The sequence below is a fragment of the Pan paniscus genome, chromosome 11 (assembly GCF_029289425.2).
Source record: "Pan paniscus chromosome 11, NHGRI_mPanPan1-v2.0_pri, whole genome shotgun sequence".
Classification (NCBI taxonomy): domain Eukaryota; kingdom Metazoa; phylum Chordata; class Mammalia; order Primates; family Hominidae; genus Pan; species Pan paniscus.
In genome coordinates, this window is record NC_073260.2 from 117,505,906 (window position 1) to 117,533,763 (window position 27,858).

The following is a 27,858-nucleotide window of genomic DNA, read 5'->3' on the forward strand; positions in this document are numbered from 1 at the left end:
CAAAGTCACTCTTAGGCTGGGTGCCGTGGCTCACGCCTCTAATCCCAGCACTTTGGGAAGCTAAGATGGGCAGATCACTTGAGGTCAGGAGTTCAAGACCAGCCTGGCCAACATGGCGAAACACTGTCTCCACTAAAAATAAAATATTAGCTGGGAGTGGTGGCATGCACCTGTAGTACTAGCTACTTGGGAGGTTGAGGCAGGAGAATCGCTTGAACCAGGAGGCAGAGGTTGTAGTGAGCCAAGATCGTACTACTACATTCCAGCCTGGGCAACACAGCGAGACTCCATCTCAAAACAAACAAACAAAAAACAAAGTCACTCTTGTAGAGATTAATGTATATAATGGGGCTATTCTTTACTTCAACAAACTCATTTTGGCCTTTGGCACTAAAGAATATTTCTGGCTTTTTATTACATGTTGAATAGAAGAGTTAAAACAACAGGCCTGAAACTGTTATGCCTTGAAAGTTCTGCTTCCAAGGTTGGCCCCTGGCAGACATACAGGAACTTGAATTTCAGGAAGCTTGCCACCATTCATTGATAAGAATGGCTCACTGTACCAAAAATGTACGAACAATATGGTTTATGCTCAATCTGTAAATCTGCTTTTCTTCTGGGAGTCTGAAATTTTGGTACATGCTAGGCAGAGGGTGCCTACGTGATCAGCCCTCAATAAAAACCTGGGCACTGATGTATAAGCAAACTTTGCTTTGTATCCTTTCACTGCAATAAATCTTAGCTGTGAGTACAACTACATGTTACATCCTGTGAATTCTCCCAGTCAATCATCCAGTCATGGGGTTGCTCATGGACACCTCCAGTGTACATGTAAATTACATCCAACAGATAAGTATAGATTGATTTCAAGATATTTAAGAACATTGTAAATGTAGATATTTCAGCATATTTGTATTTAAGTTATTCTTTTGGCTACGGGACCTCTAGAAAAGGATGAAGGTAATTTACACTCAAGCTAATTCAACTATGGACCTTTAAAATGCAAGACAATAATGGAAAACATATACAATACAGACCTTGGGCTTGGCTAGCAAGTAAAACAAGGATTCTCTGAAAATTACTACTAAAGATATCAGAAGAGAACCTTCCATGTTGAAGAGAACCATTAAGGAGAACATGAATATGGAATTGTGAACATTAATAAGAAAAATGTGTCCAGCATTTTAAAGAAAGAAAAAGAAAAGAAAACCCAGAGGCTCTGTGTTGAAGACAAAAAAAAAAAAGGAAACCTAGGAACAATTTCTCTGCTAAAAGCTGTGTCCATGTCCTTCCTACTGAGGTCACTAGGCAAAGTTATATAAAAAACTAAGGTGTTTAAATAACATTTTATCTGATTTAATATTTTACTTTTTTCCCATTGATTTTACAAGCTATAAAAAAGTTCCTACAGAAAAGCTGCAAATTACACCACAGCATGTATAAATTATTTTTTTAAAAAGCACCCAATATCCTGTCATCCAGAGACAACCACAATATGGCATATTCCTTGAGTCTTCTCCCAATGCATTAAAAAATAAATAAATAAATGGGAACATTCTGGATATAATTTGTCTTTAATTTTTTCTCATCAAAACTTGATTTTTAAAGAAATATTAGAAACGTTAATTAAACAGACATGTTGATCAACTTTCCTTTAATTGTGCTGGAGATCCTCACATGTGGAACCTGGAGGTCTTTTGATCCCAGAGCCTAAATATCTGCTGGCCAAAACACCTGAGAAACCCAAGGTAAGAGGGTGACCATGTGTTTCCTGCCATGGCTCAGACATGCCATTATTTGACAAATATACAGAAATTAGATAGACATCTTTCTCTGTAGACTGACTGGTCTGCAAGTTGAAAATGTGGTGCATGCACTGTGTTGCCTTGATGGGCTGACTTACATTGTGAAGTCCAGGCAATGATGATGAGACTCAGGATTGATGAGGCAGCTTAAAGGTGTTCCTGGGAGTCATAGACCTCCCACTTCTCTTGACTCCACCATATTCCAGAGGCAGTACAGCCAGCAAAATGGTTGAGCAGTTCTGTCACTTAGTGGCTGTATGAGCTCAAATTATTGAACTCTTCTTAGCCCCAGTTTTACAAAATATAAAATGGGAATAAAGATATCAATATGAAAGAGTTGTTGGAAGATTACTAGACAATGTCTGGCCTAGTGCAGAGCTGCCAAAATGAAAAAGAATATTCAACACAAAAACATTAGTATAGCTTACAGATAAATGCTAAATAGCATGCTATTCTATTTCATATTTACTTTTTTTTCAGCCGTAGTTGAGGGGAGGGGCATAGGATGACAACTATATGTCCAAAGCAATGTAAATACGCAAATCAAATTACAAGCACTAATCCAAGATCCATGCAAATGGCATCTTTAATTCACCATATTGTAGGTGTTGCATCTTGAATGCCAATGACCTCTCTTCCCACAGCATGTGTGATAACATGAGCTTCAGCAACAGGTCCGTTCTCAACATCTGTCAGCCCAGTGTCCACATCTGTTTTCGATAGCCTATATCACCCAGATAGAACTTTGATGAACGAGTGATAGTTTTCACCTAAACTCAAAATACGTTCAGTTGCTTTGTTGTGCAGCAAGAAGGTAGGATTCAGGCTGACAGACATAGGGTGGATTCTCTTAGATTCAAGCCTCTGGGCCTGTGATGTGCTGTAGAAAAATGGTGTAACTTCTGAGACTCCTATTATAATGCCTCCATGCTACAGGAGACGACCTCAGGATGCATCCAAATCATTAACCTGATGCACCTTGGAAAGCTTTTGATTCCAATGACAATTTTTGAGGCTGTAGTAGGACACGCTGGACTAAACCACAAAGGGAAAGGGAAACTCTAGGATACAGAAAGTACATTAATCAAAGGAAGTCATTTTACCCCACATAGGAAGTCAACAGATGAAATTTAAAAAAATTAAACACAAAGGTGTGAGGATCCAGAGGAAAATGACAGATACGAAAGGGAAAGTCCAGGGTCTGACTCAATCAGGAGCTCAGGTTATTGTATCCCCATCCTAAACATGATGCTGGCTGCTCCCATGGAGAATGAGAAACAGCATCTGAAACAGTGGCAGAGGGGATGTAACTTTCCTAATGAATTGATGTTTTCACAGTGAGCCTTCATTGTTATTGTTGTTGTTGTTATTGTTGCTGTGTCTAGATTCCCAGCCTTCCCTGAAAAACACAATGCAAATTTTAAAAGTCCAATATGCCAGATTTTAATAAATTATAGTGAAAATAGCATGGGCTTTAGCATGAGACAAACTAATTTAATCCCAGCTCAGACACTTCCCATATGTATTCCTTGAATAAACTGTTTACCATTTATGTTTCCTTAAAAATCATCTAAGTTTCCAGTAAAAATGGTTTGAAATTATGCTTAGCATAAAGTATCGCAAGAGGAAGATTTTGGGTTTTTTTTCTTCTGTTGTTCTTGCTGTTGTTTTATTACAGTAGGATGGCCAGAACTGGGTCTGGCAAAGAAGAGACTGAAATACCAAATATATACAGAAGTGTGGAGGATCACAAAGATAACACATGTGATGGCACCAGGTACAGCACTCAGTGCAAGGCTCACATGCCATAAATGTTGGTTCTATCCCATAAGCTGTGTTGCTACTGTTCTTTTCTATGACTGAGGAAAAGGGAGGGTTGACCTACTTTGAGAATAAACTAACAAATTATCACACCCAAGATTTAAATTTTCACCCAAATAAAAATCCTCAGAATGGATCACACCACTGCACTCCAGCCTGGGTGACAGGAGTGAAACTCTGTCTCAAAAAAAGAAAAAAAAAAAATCCTCAGAATGATTAAAGAGTATGCCCAGGAGATGGAGTCTCCCTCTTTTCTTCACCAGCTTGTCCTTCCTGATAAGCAGTGTTGCTGTAACAGAATACCTGAGATTGGGTAGTTTATAAAGAAAAGAGGTTTATTTGGCTCAAGATTTTGCTGGCTGGAAGGTTCAAGATTGGGCATCTGCATGTGGTGAGGACCTCAGGCTGCTTCAACTCACTGCGGAAAGCAGAAGTGGGGTGGGAGTGCAAAGAGATCACATGGTGAAAGAGGGTATGAGAGAGAAACCGAGGAAGCCAGACTCTTTTTTACAACACACTCTCTCAGGAGCTAACTTATTCTGTCAGTGAGGACTTAACCCATACAGAAGGGCATTCATCCATTCACGAGGGAAGCACCCCAGAGACTCAAAAACCTCCACTAGGTCGCACCCCCCAACACTGCCACACTGGGATCGAATTTCAACATGAATTTTGGCAGAGACAAAACACATGTGATGAAACCATAGAAGATGAAACAGGTCAGTTGAACTTCAAAACACAAAACCAAAAACAAACCATTAACCGAGCATAGACAGAATGGATTACCGGTCATTTTACTACATGTAAAGAGGTATTATGCGCTGGGATCCGTTCTGGGGGATGCTGAACAAACCACCTGACTGCCGAATTGTCTGACTGACTGCATATCATGCCCACCATCACAGCTGGGATGCTTTCTGCTGGGGTCCAGCTGGGGAGAAAGTTGTTTCATATCCCTACTTTTGCTGAAGAAAGAGAAGACTCTGTTTATTGCTCTTCATATACAAATTAAGGAGTTCATCATTCTCAAGGATGAAAATCATCCATTCGCTGGGTATGGCAGGAGATCTTGTCAGACATCCTGAGACCTTTGTAAACTCCTAAATTCATGATGTATTCAAATAGAACACATACCTTTTCATGTAAAATGTGCATTCAGATATACAGAAATAAAAACGTATCAGCATGTCCATGCTGGATGGGTAGCTAGGCTCACTCATTATCTTAGTGATACCCTATACAGCAGCCAAAAAGGCTCAGCAAAACAACTAATTCAATGATCTAGTCCTTTAGGGTTAATAGCAAGTAATGAAAACTGCAAATAGTATATAGGTAAATTGCTAAATCTGAATTTAATAAGATGCCTGGAATATTGCAAAAATATATGCATTCCTTTATAATATAAAGACAGTCACGTGGACTTGATCAAAACTTACTTATAAGCTGAAAAATAAAGTGGTCAAACATCATTTATACGTGACTGTCTAAACAAAAGTTTTCATTCTGATTGAGATTCAAGAATAGATTATATAAAAATTGCTCAGCAATGCTGGGCACAGTGGCTCATACCTGTAATCCCGGGACTTTGGCAGACCAAGGTGGGTGGATCATTTGAGGTCAGGAGTTCGAGATCACCCTGGCCAACATGGTGAAACCTCATTTCTACTAAAATATACAAAAAAATTAGCCATGCAAGTTGGTACATGCCTGTAATCCTAGCTACCTGGGAAGCTGAGGCAGGAGAATTGTTTGAACCCAAGAGACAGTGGTTGCAGTGAGCTGAGATCGCGCCACTGCACTCCAGCCTGGGTGACAGAGCAAAACTCCAACTCAGAAAGAAAAAAAAAAATTTGCTCAGCACTTAAAAGATTCAGATGTTAGGAAATAAGCTCAATAATGACATCCTTTTTCTCTATAAAGTAAGATGCACTACAATCTTTTTATTTGAAGGCAAGATTAGTTTGCTGTTCTTTAGATAGCAAATTCCTGTCTACAACTGTCTTTTTTAAAAGCTGTCAGTGCTAAAATGTTATTTCTGGTTAACAAAACCCATGTGCCCACATCACTATGAGTTAGGTTTCCGAGACACCTGCCACAAGTGGAGTTTATTAGATGACAGATGTATGCGTCTCTCTGCACCTCTCTGAGGCTTTTAGCTGTCTCTGACAGACCAACTGTTTGTCAAAGCTTTCCAACAGATCTGACACCAGGCAAGAGTGAACTACAATTTGATGGGCCCTGCAAGGCTAATGGTACCATGTGAGGATATGTTCAAACTTAATTTAAGAATATTTCTCCCATTCACCTGCAGCCTATATCTCCCAAGGGCTGAAATAATGCAGATATAGTTTTATCACACTGCACACATTTAAAGTACTCTGAAATGAAAAGTAAAACAAACAAAAAACAGGGAGTATAACTGAACTGAGATAATCGTTTTCTTGGAAAATACCAGAAACAATTAATTTCTGCATCTCCATGTTTGTTTTCAGCCTCTGAGAATATCAGGAAGCTACCACCACAAAGGTGAGTATAGCTTAGTGGGAGAGAACATGGGAGTTGGGTCAGGAGCCCAGGATTTACACAGCTCTTCAACTATTATCTATATAACATATAAAATAAGAGTTGTCATAATTACTTCATGAGTAAATTATTGAAACTTACTCAGTGCCAACCATTGTGCTAACATCGCATATATCTCATTTAATCTGCAATGAGAAAATTATCACAATGAAAAAGCAATAGAAACTGTAATATCTAATTAATGATTCTGGCAGTAGGATTTTAGCTACAGAAATAGCTATGTTAGATCGGAACATTCTAAATGGAAGTAGATCTATGCCAAAAGCATTCTAAGAACAAGATTCCACCCCTGAGAGTCCCACGTTGTCCAGAGGAGAGTAAACACTGAGCATGGGGTGGAATGTTGCTGTCATGGACTGCAGCTCTCATCTCCCAAAACACTTCCCCTTCTCTCATCATCTACATTCTTTCCTCTCACTACTTCTCCTACTACTTTTCTTCACCACTTTGTCCTTCTCCCTACATCACTGAGCTATCATTAGTATCAGTCATTTCCACAGTCAATCTACTAACATTAAAAATATGGTTTGGATGATTACACAATGTATACATGTATCAAAAGATCACATTGTACCCCATAAGTATGTACAATGATTGTACATCAAATGTAAATGAAATCTTTAAAAACATATAGGGTTTTATATTTAATTTTCAAAGTGCAATGTAACTAACATAAAGTTCACCCTTTATTGTGTATACTTCTGTAAGTTTCCACAAAACAATACAGTTGTGTACCTCCACCACAATCAAGATATACCACAGTGCCATCAGCACAAAAATTCTTTGTGCCCCTTTGTAGTCAGTGACTCCACCCATGCATAAGGCCCAGCACTAATCCATTTTCTGTCCTTGTGTGTTTTGCTTTTACAGAATGTGACATAAATTGAATTCAACAGTACGGAGCCTTTTGAGTCAGGCATCTTTCACTTAGGGTAATGAATCTGAGATTCAACCATGGTTGATGAAATCTCTAGTTTGTTCCTTTTTAGTGCTGAGTAGCATTACATTGTATGAAGGTACCATGTTTTGAGAATTCATTCCCCAGTTGAAAAACACTGAGTTGTTTCCATTTTTTTGGTGATTATGATATATGTAAACATAAATTTTCATTTCTCTTAAGTAAATTCCTAGAAGTGGGATTGCTGGATGGTATGCTAAATTGTAAGTTTAATTTTATAAGAAACTGCCAGGCTGTTTTCCAAGATGGCTATACCATTTTGCATTACCACAAGCAATTTATAAGCATTCCAGTTGCTAAACGTCAGCATCACTACTTGACACTGTCAGTTATCTTAACACTGACTATTCCATTGATGTGTAGTGACATATCATTGTGGTTTTACTTGCTTTACCTAACAGATAATGACATTAAGCAGTTTGTCATGTACTTATGTACTGTCTATGTATGTCCTCTAGTGAAGTGTAAGACAAAATTTTGCACAGTTTTTTATAAGGTTGTTTTATTGTTGAGTGTCAAGAGTTCTTTATATATCCTGGAGACAAGTTCCTTATCAAGTGTGTGTTGTGCAAATATTCTGTCCCAGTCTGCGGCTTCTCAAACAGTGTTTTTCAGATGAGATCAGGCGTGTTCAGGGTGGTATGGCCGTAGAGTCAAACAGTGTTTTTCAAAGAGCAGAAGTGTATTATTTTTATGGGGCTCAATTTTTCAATTGTTTTAATGGGTCAAAATTTTGATCTAATTATCTAAGAAATCTCATAGGGCTTTTGTGACGTAAAACCCATGATCACAAAGATTTTCTTCTATAAGTTTTATAGTTTCTGGTTTGATGTTTGTTTATGATCCAATTTCAGTTCATTTTTGTACATAAAATGGGTATGGATCAAGATTCAATTTTATGTATTTATTTTCCGAATTTTTCCAACATCACTTAAATAACAAACTAATTGCCTTGGAACTTTTACTGAAAATCATATGACCATAGGTGTATGTGTCTAGTCCTGAAATTTCTATTCTTTTCTATCGTTACATATGTCTATCCCTTCACCACATTAACTTGATAATTGTAGCTTTATAATAAGCATTGAAATCAGGTAGTGAGATTCATCCAGTTTTGTTGTTCTTTTCCAAATTATTTTGGCTTTCCCTTTCCACATAAATTTTAGAATTCGATTATCATTTTCTATAGTAAATCCTGCTGGAAATTTCATCAGAATTACACTGAATCTATGATCAATTTGGTGGAGAATTAATATTTTAACAACAATGTGTCTTCCAATCAGGTGTAACTTTCTACTTATTTAGCTATTCTTTGATTTCCTTTATCAGCGTTTTAGTTTTCAACATACAGATTTTGCATATATGTTTTCATGTTATATCTACGTATTTCATTATTTTGGCATTAATGGAAATGCATTTTTATTAACTTTCAAATTTTTCATTGCTAGCATACATAAATACAATGACATTTTTAAACCCTGTACCCTGAAAACTTGACACACTCATTCATAGGTTTTATTAGCTTTTTTTGTAAACCTTTGGGACTTTATGGAAATAATCATGTCCTCCCCCAATCAGTATGATTTGAATTCATTTTTCTTGCCTTACAGCACCAGCTAGGATCTGCATTCAGTATGAGGTTGAATAGGAGTGATGGGAACTGAATTCATTACCTTGTTCACAGTCACAGGAAAGAATTCAGTGTATCACCATTATGTCTAATGTTCGCAGTAGGTTTTTTTGTAAGTATGCTTTATTAGAATGAGGAAGTTCTTTCTGTGGATAGTCTGCTGTTTTTATTGGGAATCAATGTTAAATCCAGTTAAATTTTTTTTCTCCAGTATATTAATCATATGGCTTTTCTTTAGTCTGTTAATATAGCTAATTACATTGATTGATTTTAAAAAGTTAAATAAGCCTTATGTTCTCAGGATAAACCCAATTAAGTTTTTTACATACTGCTGATTCAGTTTGCTAATTATTATGATGGGATTTTTTGAAATGTGTATTCATGATGAGTATTGGTCTACAGTTTTCCTTTGCAAGAGTTGAGTATCGGGGTTATGCTGGCCCTATGCAATGAATTGGGAGGTGTTCCCTTCACTTCTAATTTTTTAAAAGTGTTCAGGTAGAACTGCTATAATTTCTTCCTTTAACATTTTACATCATAATACTGAAATTTACAATACACCAATGACAGCATCTGGGCCTGGAGTTTTATTCTAGAAAGATTTTTGTTTACAAATTCAACTCCATTAATAAATAAAACACTATTTCTTATTTATCTATTTCTTGTTGGGTGAGTTTTGATGTTTGGTTTCTTATAAGAAATTTGTCCATGTCACCAAAGTTTCCAAACTGTAACAACTACTTGTTTGATTTTGTCAGTCTGTTTGTTGTTCCCTTTTCCCCTTGTTCTGCCTGCTTTTGATCTAGCTAAATTTATTTTTATTTCACTTATCTCCACTAATGACTTAAATCTGTACCTCTCTTTTAAAAATATTCTTAGTCACACTACACTTTATAATACCCAATTACAATCTATCTTCAAATAATACTGTAGCACTTCAAATCTGGTGTGAGAACCTTAATATATTCTCAATTAGTCCACCTCATGTCTCACATTGTAATTGTCACACACTTTATTTTCACATGTGCTATAAACCACAATACATTACTACTATTTTGACTTTACCTTCCCTTTACCCATTTAGGGAGTCACATTTCCTTGTGAAAAAAATGACAGCCACATTTCCATGTGATAAAATTACATAAAACTATATACACCTGTTGTATCAATGTTACTTTCCTGGTTTGAATATTATACTATAATTACATAAGAAGTAACCAATAGAGGAAATTGAGAGACAAAACTTTAGAACTGTCACAACTTCCCAGGAATCTGTAATTATTTTAAAATTTAAAGTTTTTTGTTTTGTTTTGTTTTGCTTTTAGAAACAGGGTCTTCCTCTGTAGCCTAGGGTGGAGTGCAGTGGTGCAATCATGGCTCACTGTAACCTAGAGCTCCTAGGCTCAAGCAATCCTCCCACACACCTGGCCTAAAATTTAAAGTTTGTTTAAAAAGTTAAATAAACATGTATAAACTTTCCTGGCAATTAAATATGCATAATATTCCATGTATGAGAAAATGTGTTCCACGTGATAAAAGTTAACTTTAAAACAACTCTAATATCATTTATTTTAAAATGTAGACTACATATTCATCATTATTTTAACATCATTTCACTGTTGTAATGGTATTAGTAGTGTAATACATCATAATAACAATAAGAAGGAACATTTATTGAGCACTTATACAGCCAGGCCCTGGTGGAGTACTCTATGCTGAATCTTACTTGCCACTCAGAACAATGTTAAAAGCTACTATTATGGTGATTTTGATTCTACGAATGCTCCACTGAGAATGTAGAGTGAGAAGAAAGGTTCAGATAGAAAGTAGGGCATCACAGGCCAGGCGCGGTGGCTCACGCCTGTAATCCCAGCACTTTGGGAGGCTGAGGCAGGTGGATCACCTGAGGTCAGGAGTTCGAGACCAGTCTGGCCAACACGATGAAACTCCGTCTCTACTAAAAATACAAAACCTAGCTGGGCGTGGTGGTGCACACCTGTAATCCCAGCTACTCAGAAGGCTGAGGCAGGAGACTTGCTTGAACCTGGGAGAAGGAGGATGCAGTGAGCCAAGATTGCACCATTGCACTCCAGCCTGGGCGGCAAGAGCAAAATTCTGTCTCAAAAAAAAAAAAAAAAAAAAAAAAGACAGGGCATCATAAACATGTATGAAATAGACAGAAGAAAAGGAGCCAGCAAAGAAACCAAAACCAGGTAGCCAAAGAAAAAGAACACAACATGGAGCTGTCAGGAAAATCAGGGACAAAGTTTCAAGGCAGCTGGCACGTTCTGAAATAATTAGCATGTGGCAGAGTTGATAGGTGAACCCAGGTTGTCTGACTCCAAAGCTTACAACCATTATTATTACATTCATACTTTCATACTTTGCAGCAAATCGTACACCTGAGAAACCGTTGGCACTGCCTTTAGTAAAACTGAGGTGATCAAATTGTATACATAAAAGCTTTGAAATGCAGCCTGGAAAACTTCTAAGTGCGGGAAATAAGCAAATGTATGTAAAATGTCATGATGCTAGCGGGTTTATAGTAAGACCAAAGGAGGAAAAATACAACTACCCTTAAGAAAAAGTTGATTATTTTTATAAAACTGATTCACATATATGTGTCAGCGTATCAGACCAATATAGTATGCTATTTAAAGACTCCTAAATCTAACACAGCATGGTAAAATGCTGCATCCTCCCAAGTTATTTTCTCCATAGAAAAAAGTCAAAAATCAGCTGGGTGCGGTGGCTCATGCCTGTAATCCCAGCACTTTGGGAGGCCGAGGCGGGTGGATCACGAGGTCAGGAGATCGAGACCATCCTGACTAAAATGGTGAAACCCCGTCTCTACTAAAAATACAAAAAAATTAGCCATGCGTGGTGGCGGGCGCCTGTAGTCCCAGCTACTCGGGAGGCTGAGGCAGCAGAATGGCATGAACCCAGGAGACGGAGCTTGCAGTGAGCCAAGATCGCACCACTGCACTCCATCCTGGGCAACAGGGCAAGACTTCATATCAAAAAAAAAAGTCAAAAATCATTACTCCAATATGTTAACAATGATTACTTCTGTGAAGTGGCATGGACCTAAAGATGACTTTCATTTTGGATTTTATACACTTTGGTTTTTAAAAATATTTTGAAGATAAACATGTTACTTTTGTAACTAAAACAACAGGCCTTTGAAAATAAAATATAAAAATAAAGACCAAGAGTCTTAACATGATCTATATATTTGAATTCTAACCTCAAATAAGTAAGTCACAGTTAACAGTGCAACTGAGCCTTACCTCCTTTGGAGTTGCCCTGAACCTTGTATGTCTCAGGCTGATAACCTAAACTCTGAGCTTGGTCTGTCATTTAAGTGGAACATCTCACAGAGAAATAGAATGCAATTAAGGACAAACACATCTTGCTTGCTTGTTTGCTTTCCCCAATGCAGGTGGGCTGTCACCCGCCACATGTACAGCAAGCTGAACTTACAAAAACTGTTGTGCTTTATCTATGCAGAATGTACGTTGTGGTTATGTTATGCACCACAGCTATAGGAAGAAGGGGTCCCCCATATCAGCCTGAGGCTAAAAGCACAAAAATGATACTACTGTCATACACAGGAAAAAGAGAGTCAATAGTTCAAAGGCTATCACTAAGATAAATGGAGTTTTGAAATTAAATGGTGATTGCCCAGCTAAACTGAGAAGCATGAAAATGCACATATATTCAGTGCTAGGACTGCCAGGAAAAGGAGTGATTTTGTGTTGCTGGTTCCTTCATTTTCTAATTATGAAAAATAGGATTCTTAGAGAAATATATAAATTTCCTTGTTGTTTCCAAAAATATCTGGGCCACTGAATCCCTCTTGTTTTTAAGTTGACCTGCCAAATAAAGAGCTCTGTAATGTTCATATTCTTATACAAAAAATATTTATGAATTGCTTTGAGAAACGTAAGAAGAGGATAATATCAAAAGATAATTATCTCTGGATGGCTTCTTCCTAGAGAAACTTTAAAGCAAATATCTGCAGCACTACTCAGTTTATGCCTTTTACTGTGTACAATAAAACAAGTAACAACAATATAATCCCTGCATTATTTACAAAAAACAACTCCAAGACATTATAGTATTTGGCGCAGTACTAAAATGCATAGTGTTTCATGACTCGCAGATATTTCATTTTCCTCTGAGCTCTGAATAATTTAAAATTTTATGTTAACAAATACCACTATAAAAATTAAAATTTTGATTTTTTAACACATTGTCATTTCTAAAATGATCTTAAAATAATTCCATCATATCTGAAAAACATACACTATTGCTATTTGGAAAAGTATATTTGTTTAAATGATCTATACTACGTAAATATCCTGACATTAGGAAACAGAAATGCTTATTGTATCTCTGTAAAGAAATACCTGAGAAAAAGGGCTTTATTCTAGCCCTTCTCTTGTGCCTTCCAAAACTACCAAAAGAACAAACAACATCCTTGAAAGTTCTGTAAAATCTTCTTCTAAATCCTTTGCGGGGTGGAGAGAGGGATACCATACATCCTTCTGGAATGTAAATCCCATGAGAGGGATGACCTGTCCATCTTATGCCCCTGTCATTGAATGCAAGCCACCATGATCATCTCTGTATGTATTTATCAAATAAAAAACTGATAAATGAAAGAAAAAAGTGACCTTTATTCTATAATTTTTCTCAAAACCATTAAAATGATGACAAGCTGGAATCCCCAACTGATGTAATGAAGATGATTTTATTATATTTCAAATATATGCTTTGTGACAGAAATATTTTTATGCGGATCTCAATTACAGTTTTTTTTTTTTTAAAGCTGTTACCCCTCCATTGTCCGCAAAGCAACAGGTGTCAAATATAGAACTGTGACATAGTGAAAGCTAGGAAAAGACCTGCGGATCACAATTTTTTGTCTTTTGCTTTTTCAAACTACAGTCACTGACTTATTACATTTCACACTATTTAGAGTTTTTAGAATTAAATATGGGTCAACAATCACTAAATGCATCAACAAGTGACACTTATTAAAATAAATCATACCAAATGGCCAGCATATTATAAGCTGCTCTGACACTACCACTGCTTTCATAAATAAAAAATGAGAATTAAACTTTCATAGTAAAATATTTCACTAGACTACATTGCAAATTTTGACACGGTCAATTCATCATTGTAAAAATCAGATGAAGCTCAGTCAGCTCTGGTCAGAAAGCTCATTAGTCTATTAAAATTATACCTTTGCCAGAACGTCATGATTCTTTTTGCGGAAATATGTCTGCTATTTAGTAAAAATATTTCATGACCATACTTTTTTGCTTTGTCCAAAGCAAATAAATGTTTAAAACTGATGACTTTCTAAATTCAATTATAAGCAACAGATGGCTCTAGGAAAAAAAATTTGAAAGTTTTAATTAACCTTAAGCACTATTCCTGTAATGAAAAGTAGTCAATTTATTTGACTACTTTTTCCATTTATTTAAGTAAAACATTTTATTATTAAAGAAAGATGGAATAAATTTTATATTCCCAACAGAAAAAAAAAAGTCCATCGTTTAAAATTTTGTTTTAAGGAAGTTTCATTTCAGAAAACTATTAGTGAAAAGAAGACTTCAATTTAAAACTAAAAGGGATTCCGAAATAAATTCATTTTCATGGGTTTGAGAAAATTCTGTGTAGTTCTTAATGCAAATTCCCTTTGATAGGTGGCCACACATCTCGGCAACAAAATCCCGGTGTTAGATTATGTTTTCATTGACTGTAGGACACATTTATCTTTCACTAGAACACTGGACTTCCTTCTGGTCTTGTGTTTGTTTTCAATTTATTTAAGTCCCTTTATTCTAAGAGAGAATATACAAGAGACTTCAAGAACTCACGTCGTCTCACTTGATTATTATACTTCAAAAGGGGAATGGAGTGATAGATACATTATCATCACTGGCCAAATGGACACCTAGAAGAAGACAGTTGTTCACTGTCCCCTGATAATAATAACTGAACATCACATACCTTCAGTCACTATTAACCTAAGAGCACTCTGTTAAACAACTACATACCTAGGAGCAGTAAGATTCTAACCCCCTAGCATATCGCTCTTCTGAGCCACACCCAGATGGTCTACAAGGACCTCAAATTAAGAAAGTCCAATATATACTTCCTCCCACTAAACCCTATGCCTCTCCCAGTATTGAGGAGCCTTGCACATTGCAGGACCAGTCACCCAGCTGTTTATGCCAGGACCTTGGCTTTATTCTGTCGTGCTCCATAACGTGACTGAGTATTCACCAAGCCTGACCAACCCTGCCTCGTATCAATTCATTTCTCTCCAACCTAGGTTCGTGCTAAAATCATCTTTCACCTGATTATTGAAACTGACCTTGCTGCCAACATGTTGAGCCACCATACTCCACATTATGCATATTTTAAAATTTTTCTAGGAGGCTCATTTTAAAACTTTAAAGAAAAGGGCAAAATTGATTTTAGTAATACATTTTACTTTAATCTTATAAATCTAAAATATCATGTTGACAATACAAAAATAATCAGTGAGATATTTTACATCCTTTTTCATACTAAGTCTTTGAAATCTGCTGTGTATTTACACTTATAACGTATCTCAGTTCGGATACTAAATGTTTAAGGGTGGATACATGTGAAAGGTAGGCCTACCAAAACTATAGTTGTATCTAAAGTGCTTCAGTTTTTAAATGTAGCTGCTTCAGATTTTACACATAGCAAATTTAAAGTTAAATACAATTTGAAATTCAGTTCTTCAGTAACACTGACACATTCCAAGCGCAGGGTAGCTGTAAGCAGCCAGCAGTCACCACACAGACAGCACAGCTCCAAAAGACGGGAGGCTTCCTAGAACCTAGAACTTCTTGACTCAGAGCTCCCTCTTCATGCTTCACGCTCCAGCTCTACTGAAATTTCAGTTCCTAGACCTTACAGTTCTCTCCACTGCCAGGCCACAGAGCATGCTGTTCATTCTTCTGAACCCTCCCTCCCAGCTAGCTCTCCAGGGCTCAGATTAGGCATTATTAGGCACTGTTTCTTCCAGAAAGTTTTTCTACTGTCCCACACTGCTAAGTCTCATGCCCAAATCTAGCAAGGTCCTTCACTACATTTTGCATTTTTACAATAATAAAAGTTTTCACACTGCTGTGCAATTGTCTGTTTAAATTTCAATAACTTCCATTACCCTGTAATATCGTTAAGACCAGAAAGCAAGTAACTTTATCACCTAACTACATATTAAGTCCTCAATAAATATTTATTGAATAAATAAATAAACAAGTGAGAGACCACCAGGAATTCTGCTCCCTCCTTAAAAACATTAATCTGCTCTGATCCTGACAGACCAAACAAGAGCTTACAGGAATTTCTGCTGCAAAGAACTGTTGGTCATTGGCCATCGGCAATGAATTTACCTCTTTGTTCTTATGGGGAAGTGACAGTCACAGTCAAGCTGGTATCTTCCATAAATTGATAGACATCAAAATGTTGAGACAGCAAAAATGTTCACTCGCAAGCAATATTTTCAGTTAATTTAATTTAAAATATTTAATTTACTAAATCCAGAACTGAAAGCAATTAGAATTTTTTTGTCTACTTTGGTCCCCAAAACTACCTCTTACATATGGTGCCAAAATCTCATGTTTATGATACATTATTTTACTAAAGATATGTGGCGAATTCTATTTTTTGCTAACGCTATTTCATTTCCATAATTATGTATATCCATAAACAGAAACATTTTCTCTAGTTTTAAGAAATTAAAGTGTATTTATACAAAAATTTAATTAAGAGTTTCATAAAGTTTGTGCTTCTTAGGTCTAGTTTTCCATAATTTTCATATATATTCTGTAATTACTCCTAAAATAAGGGAAAAATTAGTTTATATTTCTAAATAGTTTCAGAAGTCAATTCCTCCTCAAAGTGGAAAAAAAGAAGTCAATAGCATTGTTTCCCCATATCAAAAACATCAATGGTCACTTCATGGAATTTCTGGGTTAAAAGGCAAAACTAAACACACAAATCTAATTTCACCCCTTCCACAAATTCCCTAAAAACAGTAAAGGGAATAATTCTGTAAGTTCAAATGGGGGGGGGGGTGGGGAAGGGGCTGGGCACGGTGGCGCATGCCTATAATCCCAGCACTTTGGGAGGCTAAGGTAGGAGGATCACTTCAGCCCAGGAGTTTGAGACCAGCTTAGACAAGAAGGAAAGACCCCACCCTGACAAAAAAAAAAAAAAAAAAATTAGCTGGAAATAGTAGTGCAAACCTGTATTCCCAGCTACTCAGAAGGCTGAAGTGGGAGGATCACTTGAGCCCAGGAAGTAAAGGCTGCAGTGAGCCATGACTGCACCACTGCACTCCAGCCTGGGCAACAGAGCAAGGCCCTGTCTCAAAAATAAACAAGTAAAAAGAAAGGAAAGAAAACACAAAGTAAAGAAAATTTTGGAAGCTAGAAAGTAAGACAAGTGACAACTTCAGCAAAACTGAGAAAGCTGCATCCTAAGAAGGCAAAATAAAAAAGCCAAAAGTGGCCGGGCACAGTGGTTCACACCTGTAATCCCAGCACTTTGGGAGGCCAAGGCAGGCAGATCACAAGGTCAGGAGATCGAGACCATCCTGGCTAACACGGTGACACCCCGTCTGTACAAAAAATACAAAAAATTAGCCGGTGTCTGGTGGCGGCGCCTGTATTCCCAGCTACTTGGGACGCTGAGGCAGGAGAATGGCGTGAACCTGGGAGGCGGAGCTTGCAGTGAGCCAAGATCGCAACACTGCACTCCAGCCTGGGCAACAGAGACAGACTCTGTCTCAAGAAAAGCCAAAACCAGACCATTCATACTCCAGGACTTGCCAAAGATACTGGTGATACCAGGTGTCTCTGGAAGTGCTGAAATTAGGGTGAGGGGTAATGTACGGAGAACTGGCTGAAAGCCGCTGAACAAGAGGTTAGTTTCCCAGACTCCTTCTTCAGTCTATGAAACTAGGCAACTCCACTGCCACAAAATAAGAAAAAAACCTGAAGGTTTATTCTCAGAGCCAGTAAAAGAGAGTCTCTGGAACACTAGCCATTGCTGAGGGTAGAGTCGATATTGGGAAAAAAGCGGACTTACTGACCTTTTCCCTAAGGAGCACTGAGACCACCTGCCCTCCTGCCTCATTGGGCTCTGAGGAGCCCGCAGCCAGGCTTTTACCCTTCAGTCTGGAGACTGGACGAGTCTTCTCTAGAGAACCTGACCAGTATCTTCCCAATAAAATGCCCAGCCAGATCATAATATTTCAAGTTAACTATCCGATCCAACCCACCAGCACCAGGCTTCTGCTCAGCTCCCGTTATTAAAAATGGGCAAGCAACCAAGGATTATCAGACATCCAAGGACAGCCTCATGGAAAGTAAACACCAAATCAGGTAGATGACAGGCAGTCAAAAACTGTAACGGGACAGAAGATTCCGGGACAGGTTTCTCAAAGGACATGAAATTGATATGCATCCTGGTGTATCTGAATATCTTGAGGAGATATAAGCATGGCTCAACTATGAATAAATTGTGTTTACAAAGCAATAATAACATAAACCCTCAATTACCTATCCAACCACTGTATGTAAAATCCATGGAACACTACTGGAGGGAGAAGAAGGACACATCTGTATAGTGCGATTGACCAAAACAAAGTGAGCTAAATCTTCCCCTCTCCAAAATAAGGTGTCATAGGTCATGCTTGAGACTAAAAAACAAAGTAAATACAGGCATATTATTTAGCTCTTTAGAGGCAAATGACAATAAAGAGATGGATGGGCGGACAGATTGAGAGATACAGACAGACAAAGATGGTTGAATTTGGTTTCCTTTGAGGAAAGGGAAGTAAGGACAGTAGGGGAAGAGGAATAGCTGTCTTTCACATTATAACCTGCAGAAGGACTTGACAATTTAAGCTATCTCTAAACAATCTAAAACAAATATGCATGCCCACGCAACTGCTATATCAAAAGTCTACTCCTTTAAGAAATAAAATCCTGGCCAGGCACAGTGGCTCACACCTATGATCCCAGCACTTTGGGAGGCCGAGGCAGGCGGATCATGAGGTCAGGAGTTTGAGACCATCCTGGCCAACATGGTGAAACCCTGTCTCTACCAAAAACACAAAAATTAGCTGGGCGTGGTGGCATGCACCTGTAGTCCCAGCTACTCGGGAGGCTGAGGCAGGAGAATCACTTGAACCCGGGAGGCGGAGGTTGCAGTGAGCCGAGATCGCACCACTGCACTCCAGCCTGGTGACAGAGCAAGACTCCATCTCAAAATAATAACAATAATAATAATAATAATAATAATAATAACAACAACAACAACAATACTGCTAAAAAGTCATCCCTGATTTAGAATTAGTATTAACAGCTATTATCCTAGGAGCTGCTGGGTCAAGGGAGAGGGAGAACAGTTAACAGTTTCAAATTAAATTCATAGGAAGCAGTTAGAAATCAATAAACTCAAATATGTAACAAGGTATACAGACAGTATGCAATAGCTGTCCCTCTCCTCTGTTCTCCACGTTCTTGCCAATAAGAAGAAGAAGAAGAAAAAAAAAACATGACAATGACATTAAAATAAGGAACAAGAGAAAGCAAAGGCCATGTGCCTAAAATGGTGGAAGACAGAACTATTCCCTTCCACCTGAAAAGTTACAAGATATCATAAATAATAAACAAACAAAATCATTGCAAGGAATGTGAGAACACTGGATTGAAGAAGAAAGGATACTATTATTATGAGGGGATCCTCTCTCTATTCCAGTGGTTTTCAAACTTTTTGGTATCAGGACTCTTTTATACTCTTAAATGTTATTAAGGATCACAAAAAACTTCTATTTATGTGGGTTTTATCTAACAATATTTTTCACATTAGAAATTAAAAATGGAAATTTTTAAAAATATATATTTATGAATTCATTTAAAAATAACAAACCCATTACATAATAAAATATTTTTATTAAAATAACCGTATTTTCTAAAACAAAAAGAAAACAGCTTGAAGAGTGGCGTTGTTTTAAATTTTTGCCAATCTCTGCCCGGTTTAATAAAAGAGAGTTAGAGTCTCATATCTGCTTTAGCATTTGGTCTGTTGTAATATGTTGTTTGGTTGAAGTATATGAAGACTATGTGGTTTCACACACATAAATACTTGGAAAAGGACATGTATTTTAATAACCTTTCCAGATAATCATGGACATTCTTCATGATACTTCACCAAAACTTCAATGGTAGTTCCTAAAGGTAATGAACTTTTCATACCATGTACTATGGTAGCTTAAAATCCACTAGTCTATCAGGCATTTGTAACAGATAGTTTGCCCAGGCATAATTTGGTAACATCATGCATTGGTCATTTCGAAAATACTCTCGAGGGCTAGGCGCGGTGGCTTAGTCCTGTAATCCCAGCTACTCGGGAGGTCGAGGCGGGAGGACTGCTTGAGCCCAGAAGCCCGAGACCACCCTGGGCAACACGACCAGACCTCATCTTTACCGAAAAAATTTAAAAATGAGGTGGGAGGATCGCTTAAGCCCAGGACATACAGGCTGCAATGAGCCATGATGGCGCCACTGCACTCCCACCTGGGTGACAGAGCAAGACCCTGCTCCAAAAACAAACGAAAACTACAAAATACTGTCATTGAGTTACACCAATCTTCCAAATGTTGGCACATTTTATTACAAAATATCAAAGTCCACATTAATTAATATCACCACTGATCTCATTTAAAAAGCCTGTAAGTACTGGGAAATTAACACGCTGATGGATACAAGTTTTCTAAAATTCCAATTTTCACGTAGAAAGCTCAAATTCTTTCACAGGCAACAAATCTTGTCATTCACTTTTTAGAAAATGTCTGCCAGATACACAAATCAAAGTAATGATTGTTTGGCATTCATTACAGAAAAAAAAAAAGGTTGCATGAAAAAACTGGTAGTACAGCATGCAACTCAAACTATCACTAAAATGTTTTACCTCAAGGCCATGATGTATTATAGCAGGCAGTGGAAGTGCTTTCTAAGTATTTCCTATTGTATCACACAGAATGTAAACAAGGCACATGTTCAAGAATCAAGACTTAATATAATTAACCATTTTAAATTTCAAGGACCTTCTTAAGTGAAACTGGCTTTTTTTTTAATGCCAGATGCCTGGCATTGGAGAATACAATGGTTATTAGTGCAATTTGATGCCTTGGTTTGATGTATGGTAAGTGCCAGCCATTTTCAACAGTGAGCTGCAGCAAGCTGGTACAAGCTCCTGAGAGCGACTGCTAGATCTTCAAGAATTTTGAGAGTTGGTTCACATTATATTGGTAGCTTGAAACTGGACACGGTGAGAATATTTCAACCAATGAAATGTGCAAACACAACAAATGAGGGGCTTTTTTCCCCTTTCCTAGGAGAGCTGCTTCTTATTTACTGCCACATCAGTAGCTTTACCAGCCGTTGCACTTGCATCGTTAGTCTAAAATTCAATGCCTTAGGATGTCTGAAAAGGGCTTGGAAACAGTCTGCTGATTACATTTTGAGAACCACAGCTCTGTTCCAAACAGTGATTTATCCCCCAAAGGCAAAATGGCTCAGCCAAAAGACACCATAGCAGAGACTGAACTCTTCTGACTGCTGGCCCCTGTGCTTTGAAAGAATCCCAATGCCTTCTGAGAGATTGTCGAATTCATTTCCTCTACAAGAAGGTGGAGAAAAAGCCAGAAATAGATGAGAGGGTATCCTGGTAAATAACAGTACTCATGGGTCAAAGTCATTCTCTAGGCCCCAAACCGCTGAAGACTCCCAGCTGTACCATGCAAGGAAATGGCATTTTTAGCAAAACCGTCCTGAACAAGATCGCTTTTCAACGTGCGATGTCCGTGCTCAAAATGAAGCAAGAGCTGTATTTCTGAACTTCTGTTTTAGAGAACATCAACCTATTCATCTTATGGTTTTCAGCAATAACTGCAGGGGAAGTTGGTGGAATCTCAGATGTTTGCAGAAGAGCCCTTCTATGCCCTGCTCCCTCGGAGACGACAGAACACGCCAGTTTAACAGGCCTCCATTCAAAGAAAATTCCTGTTGTTTACAAATTGCCCAGAGGCTGTTTAAAATACAGTTATGTTCTTAACAGTGTTAGAAAAATAAAGGGGAAAAAAATCACTTAAGAGAATAATAGCTAATACTGCTAACGTTCTTTGAGTGCAAACTATATGTCAGACTGTTAACTTTTTCATTTCATCCTCACAACTACCATAATTTACAGATGAGCTTCAGAGGGTTAATCTGCATAGCCAAGGTTGCCCAAGTGGAGGATACAGGGCTCAGGCAGTCTTAACCCAGAGCCTGTACTCTCCATCTCAACCTAAGGGAGGCTTCTTATAATTACGTGATCTAAAGCATGATATAGATGAATGCAGAGAAACTTTGATATTGAGATCAATAAATCCAGTCCATGGCTGGCTAAAACAGTCCTAGTATCTGTGTCTAACCAGGAGCTCATGTTAGATAAAGACTTCACTTAATTGTGGGACCGCACCTAAAATATACCACAGTGAAATTCTAACTCCAAGTATGAAAATGTTCTCACTTTACACAAAAAGCTTTTTTTGTGGATTTTTAAAACCCACCCTTCTGAGGAAATGAATAACCTAATTTATATTAAAATATGAAACAAAGAAAAGTAACTAATTCCTGACCCCCTTCTTCTCAGAAAAACAAAGAATAATGAATTCATTGTTACACAATAATGACCGTACCTTTCCAAAACTATAACCTCTCTTGCTTTCAATCACTGTTGACCAAGCAAAACCCTACAGATTGTTTAGAGCTGTCTAACAGCTGCCTCGGTTTGGCATGTGTTTGTTGGTATTGACCCAGGCAGTACTAGAATGAAAGGAATGACCCTGTCTCTGAAACTCCAACCTGGCTCACTCACTCAATTAAAAGATCTGTCAGTAATCACTACTCACACAGACAAGATCAGAAAAAAATGGAGCATTCGGCAATGCAAGCTAGAAAATAAGATTACTTTTTCACAATACTCTTTAATCATGAATTATCTGAAGTTCCACCTGTCTAATAATGTTTTTAAAATTAGTCCTCAGGAAAAAATGACTTCAAAACTGAAAATTTAAAGGCTCCGGTCAATTTCCTTTTGTCTCACAGTTTTTCTCTCAACAGATAAAGAAAAATCCATAGTAACAAGATAACATTTCATGCATTTACACATTTTCTCCTATAGACATCTACAGCCTTCAGAAAGTATATTATTTGTAGTCATGCCCATCTGACATTTTCCATTTTACTCAAAAGATTTTATGGTTTGGTATTACAGCAATATACAAATTTGACAGCTTGCAATAGGATCTAGTCCCTGTAGCAAATCATTCTGACAGTTAAGTACTATACAGCTACTAATGTACTTTTTTTTTTTTGCACTACACTTATTTAAAAACCTTACAAAGTTGGAGACATATGTATGCTGCAATCCTGAAGAACATTATCTTAATGATGTTGTATAATTTTATACTGGCCGTGTTAAATAATAGGACACCATATACCATACCACAACCGTGTCATCTGTAGTATAGTATCTCTTACTCCTCCTTTAGAATAGTTCACTATTCAAAGCACATTTTGTGCACATTAACACTACTGATTACTGTTTAAGCAATAAGTTTTCTCATCATTGTCAATGTTTATTATTTTCTTAGAACTTGTCTGTCTTTAAAAATACCTGAGCCTATGAATAAATCGGTACATCAGTTAATGTGGAACATACTGACTTTTTCTGATTGCCTTTACGACACTACTTCTTTTCTTTTAGCATGATGAAAGATAATCAATATGTCTTTACATTTCCTAAAATGCATTAACAGAGGCCCTGTCAAATACAACCTTGATTCTTTCAGAAAGAAAGCCAAGTTGCTCACGAACATTGCTGTAACATTAACTCAATAGAACTCTGAGTGATCTTACAGCGCAAGAGGCAGACCCTATCTCTATCTCTCAATAATTCTATTTTTAGTATTCAGTATATCTGATAACATGAGTCAGTTAGCAAGAGAACATGCGCCTTCGTCTAAGAAATAGGAAGTGTGATTGTATTTTCTCCCCCTTGATTCAACTCTTGAGATGGAATACCACAGTGAAACCACTCTATTTTCAGAATTGATATACCTTTCAAAACTATAATCTTTGGCTTGCAGGTTCACTATTATTTGCCTTCAGGTACAAATTTTAAAGTGTACAGAGGCTTCTAAGCAGAATAGTATGGTCTCAGCCAGACACGGAAAGGCTTGTAGCTCAGTCATCATTGCAGCGTAAATTCCTTTTCAAAATAATGTTCTTCACTCAGAGAACACTTGTGCCTGTGCTTTGTTCACTTGTCAAACACAAATCAGAGGTCATCGAATGCCCAGGGGCAAATCCTGCTATTCCAAAATTCATTTCTCCCTCTATTTGGTTGCAGAAATAGGATTTCAAATGTAAAAGTCCTAGAAAGGTCTAAAGATATAGAAACCAAAGGCACTGTGCTACACCACTGTGAGGACGGATGCATTTGTGACCCATGAACAATGCCAAATGTTTTGTGTTTGTTTGTTTTTTGAGACATAGTCTTGCTCTGTCGCCAGGATGGAGTGCAGTGGCGCGATCTCGGTTCACTGCAAGCTCCGCCTCCCAGGTTCAAGCAATTCTCCTGCCATAGGCTCCCGAGCAGCTGGTACTACAAGCATGCACCACCCACACCCGGCTAATTTTTGTATTTTTAGTAGAGATGGGGTTTCACCATGTTGGCCAGGATGGTCTCAATGCTAAGTTTTTTATGCAATGACAGCAATCAGAACAGACATCCGCTGCATTGAAAGATGTGATTTAATATTTAAATATTCATACAACAGTCCTATTTGAAAACTTTATCTCCAAATAGAGTATTTAAAACTAATAGTTGCATTTAGGGTCTGCTACAACTTCCTAAGATTTCTTAAAACCCACAAACCTGCTCTGCTGGCTTATTTACAAAAATACCACAGATCTTTAATTAATTTAAGCTGCAGGAAGTGATCAATGTATACAATAAACATTCATGGTAAACATACAGCAACTACCAGAAATCCATACTTCTTTTTAACTCCTTTTGCTAGATTTTTAAAATGTCCTTCTCTTAAATTTTATAATCAAATCTAAGATTTTTACAGTGATCTGTCTCCAAACCTTACCGCCTTCTTCCTTCTGTGTGATCATACCATAAAAACATCATTTGTTATCTCTAAAGTCCCATCCTTAATTCTTCTTCCTGATCATTCTTATATTGTAAAAACAAAATAGGCCATTCTGTCTTAATGTGTGTTTTATATATCTCTATGTTCCCTTGTTTTTGTCTGTGCACAATTTTGTTCTTCTTCCAGAGATTCACTTATGACTACGGCCAATCAATCATACTAGTAGAGAAAATAAGAAAGAAAGAAGAAAAGGAGCTCTTTCCACGGTCTCCCTCTGATGCCGAGCGGAAGCTGGACGGTACTGCTGCCATCTCAGCTCACTGCAACCTCCCTGCCCGATTCTCCTGCCTCAGCCTGCCGAGTGCCTGCGATTGCAGGCGTGCGCCGCCACGCCTGACTGGTTTTCGTATTTTTTTGGTGGAGACGGGGTTTCGATGTGTCGGCTGGGCTGGTCTCCAGCTCCTAACTGCGAGTGATCCGCCAGCCTCGGCCTCCCGAGGTGCCGGGATGCAGACGGAGTCTCGTTAACTCAGTGCTCAATGGCGCCCAGGCTGGAGCGCAGTGGCGTGATCTCGGCTCGCTACAACCACCTCCCAGCCGCCTGCCTTGGCCTCCCTAAGTGCCGAGATTGCAGCCTCTGCCTGGCAGCCACCCCGTCTGGGAAGTGAGGAGCGTCTCCACCTGACTGCCCAACGTCTGGGATGTGAGGAGCCCCTCTGCCTGGCTGCCCAGTCTGGAAAGTGAGGAGCGTCTCTGCCCGGCCGCCATCCCATCTAGGAAGTGAGGAGCGCATCTTCCCGGCCGCCATCACATCTGGGAAGTGAGGAGCGTCTCTGCCCGGCCGCCCATCGTCTGAGATGTGGGGAGCACCTCTGCCCTGCCACCCCGTCCGGGATGTGAGGAGTGTCTCTGCCCGGCCGCCCTGTCTGAGAAGTGAGGAGACCCTCTGCCTGGCAACCGCCCCGTCTGAGAAGTGAGGAGCCCCTCCGCCCGGCAGCCACCCCGTCTGAGAAGTGAGGAGCGTCCTCCCTCCTCGTCTGGGAGGGAGGTGGGGGGGTCAGCCCCCCACCCGGCCAGCCGCCCCGTCCGGGAGGTGAGGGGCACCTCTGCCCGGCCGCCCCTACCGGGAAGTGAGGAGCCCCTCTGCCCGGCCAGCCGCCTCGTCCGGGAGGGAGGTGGGGGGGTCAGCCCCCCGCCTGGCCAGCAGCCCCATCCGGGAGGCGAGGGGTGCCTCTGCCCGGCCGCCCCTACTGGGAAGTGAGGAGCCCCTCTGCCCGGCCAGCTGCCCCGTCCGGGAGGGAGGTGGGGGGGTCAGCCCCCCTCCCGGCCAGCTGCCCCATCCGGGAGGGAGGTGGGGGGATCAGCCCCCCGGCCAGCCGCCCCGTCTGGGAGGGAGGTGGGGGGATCAGCCCCCTGCCCGGCCAGCCGCCCTGTCCAGGAGGTGGGGGGGGCGCCTCTGCCCGGCCGCCCCTACTGGGAAGTGAGGAGCCCCTCTGCCCGGCCAGCCGCTCTGTCTGGGAGGGAGGTGGGGGGGTCAGCCCCCGGCCCGGCCAGCCGCCCCGTCCGGGAGGGAGGTGGGGGGGTTAGCCCCCCGCCTGGCCAGCCGCCCCATCCGGGAGGTGAGGGGCGCCTCTGCCCGGCCGCCCCTTCTGGGAAGTGAGGAGCCCCTCTGCCCGGCCAGCCGCTCTGTCTGGGAGGGAGGTGGGGGGGTCAGCCCCCGGCCCGGCCAGCCGCCCCGTCCGGGAGGGAGGTGGGGGGGTTAGCCCCCCGCCTGGCCAGCCGCCCCATCCGGGAGGTGAGGGGCGCCTCTGCCCGGCCGCCCCTTCTGGGAAGTGAGGAGCCCCTCTGCCCGGCCAGCCGCCCCGTCCGGGAGGGAGGTGGGGGGGTCAGCCCCCCGCCCGGCCAGCCGCCCCGTCCGGGAGGGAGGTGGGGGGGTCAGCCCCCCGCCCGGCCAGCCGCCCCGTCCGGGAGGGAGGTGGGGGGGTCAGCCCCCCGCCCGGCCAGCTGCCCCGTCCGGGAGGGAGGTGGGGGGATCACCCCCCGCCCGGCCAGCCGCCCTGTCCGGGAGGTGAGGGGCGCCTCTGCCCGGCCGCCCCTACCGGGAAGTGAGGAGCCCCTCTGCCCGGCCAGCCGCCCCCTCCGGGAGGGAGGTGGGGGGGTCAGCCCCCCGCCGGGCCAGCCGCCCCGTCGGGGAAGTGAGGGGCGCCTCTGCCCGGCCACCCCTACTGGGAAGTGAGGAGCCCCTCTGCCTGGCCAGCCGCCCTGTCCAGGAGGGAGGTGGGGGGTCAGCCCCCCGCCCGGCCAGCCGCCCCGTCCGGGAGGGAGGTGGGGGGGGTCAGCCCCCCGCCCGGCCAGCCGCCCCGTCCGGGAGGTGAGGGGTGCTTCTGCCCGGCCGCCCCTACTGGGAAGTGAGGAGCTCCTCTGCCCGGCCACCACCCCATCTGGGAGGTGTACTCAACAGCTCATTGAGAACGGGCCATGAAGACAATGGCGGTTTTGTGGAATAGAAAGGGGGGAAAGGTGGGGAAAAGATTGAGAAATCGGATGGTTGCTGTGTCTGTGTAGAAAGAGGTAGACATGGGAGACTTTTCATTTTGTTCTGTACTAAGAAAAATTCTTCTGCCTTGGGATCCTGTTGATCTGTGACCTTACCCCCAACCCTGTGCTCTCTGAAACATGTGCTGTATCCACTCAGGGTTGAATGGATTAAGGGCGGTGCAAGATGTGCTTTGTTAAACAGATGCTTGAAGGCAGCATGTTCGTTAAGAGTCATCACCACTCCTTA

General features: G+C 40.4%; 1 protein-coding gene across 6 annotated transcripts in view; it reads right to left on the reverse strand.

Annotated features, from left to right (window-relative positions):
• The window catches only part of KDM4C (lysine demethylase 4C), a 410,581-nt gene that overhangs the window by 94,660 nt on the left and 288,063 nt on the right, over window positions 1–27,858 (reverse strand). The window contains exon 18 of one of the 6 annotated variants that reach the window (XM_055092171.2): window positions 1,904–3,204. The exons of the other annotated variants lie outside the window; for them this stretch is intronic. Within the exon in view, the coding sequence (XP_054948146.1) occupies window positions 3,187–3,204 (18 nt within the window). The 3' untranslated portion in view covers window positions 1,904–3,186. Of the gene's footprint in view, window positions 1–1,903; window positions 3,205–27,858 lie in introns of those variants that run through there. 6 annotated transcript variants of the gene reach the window in all.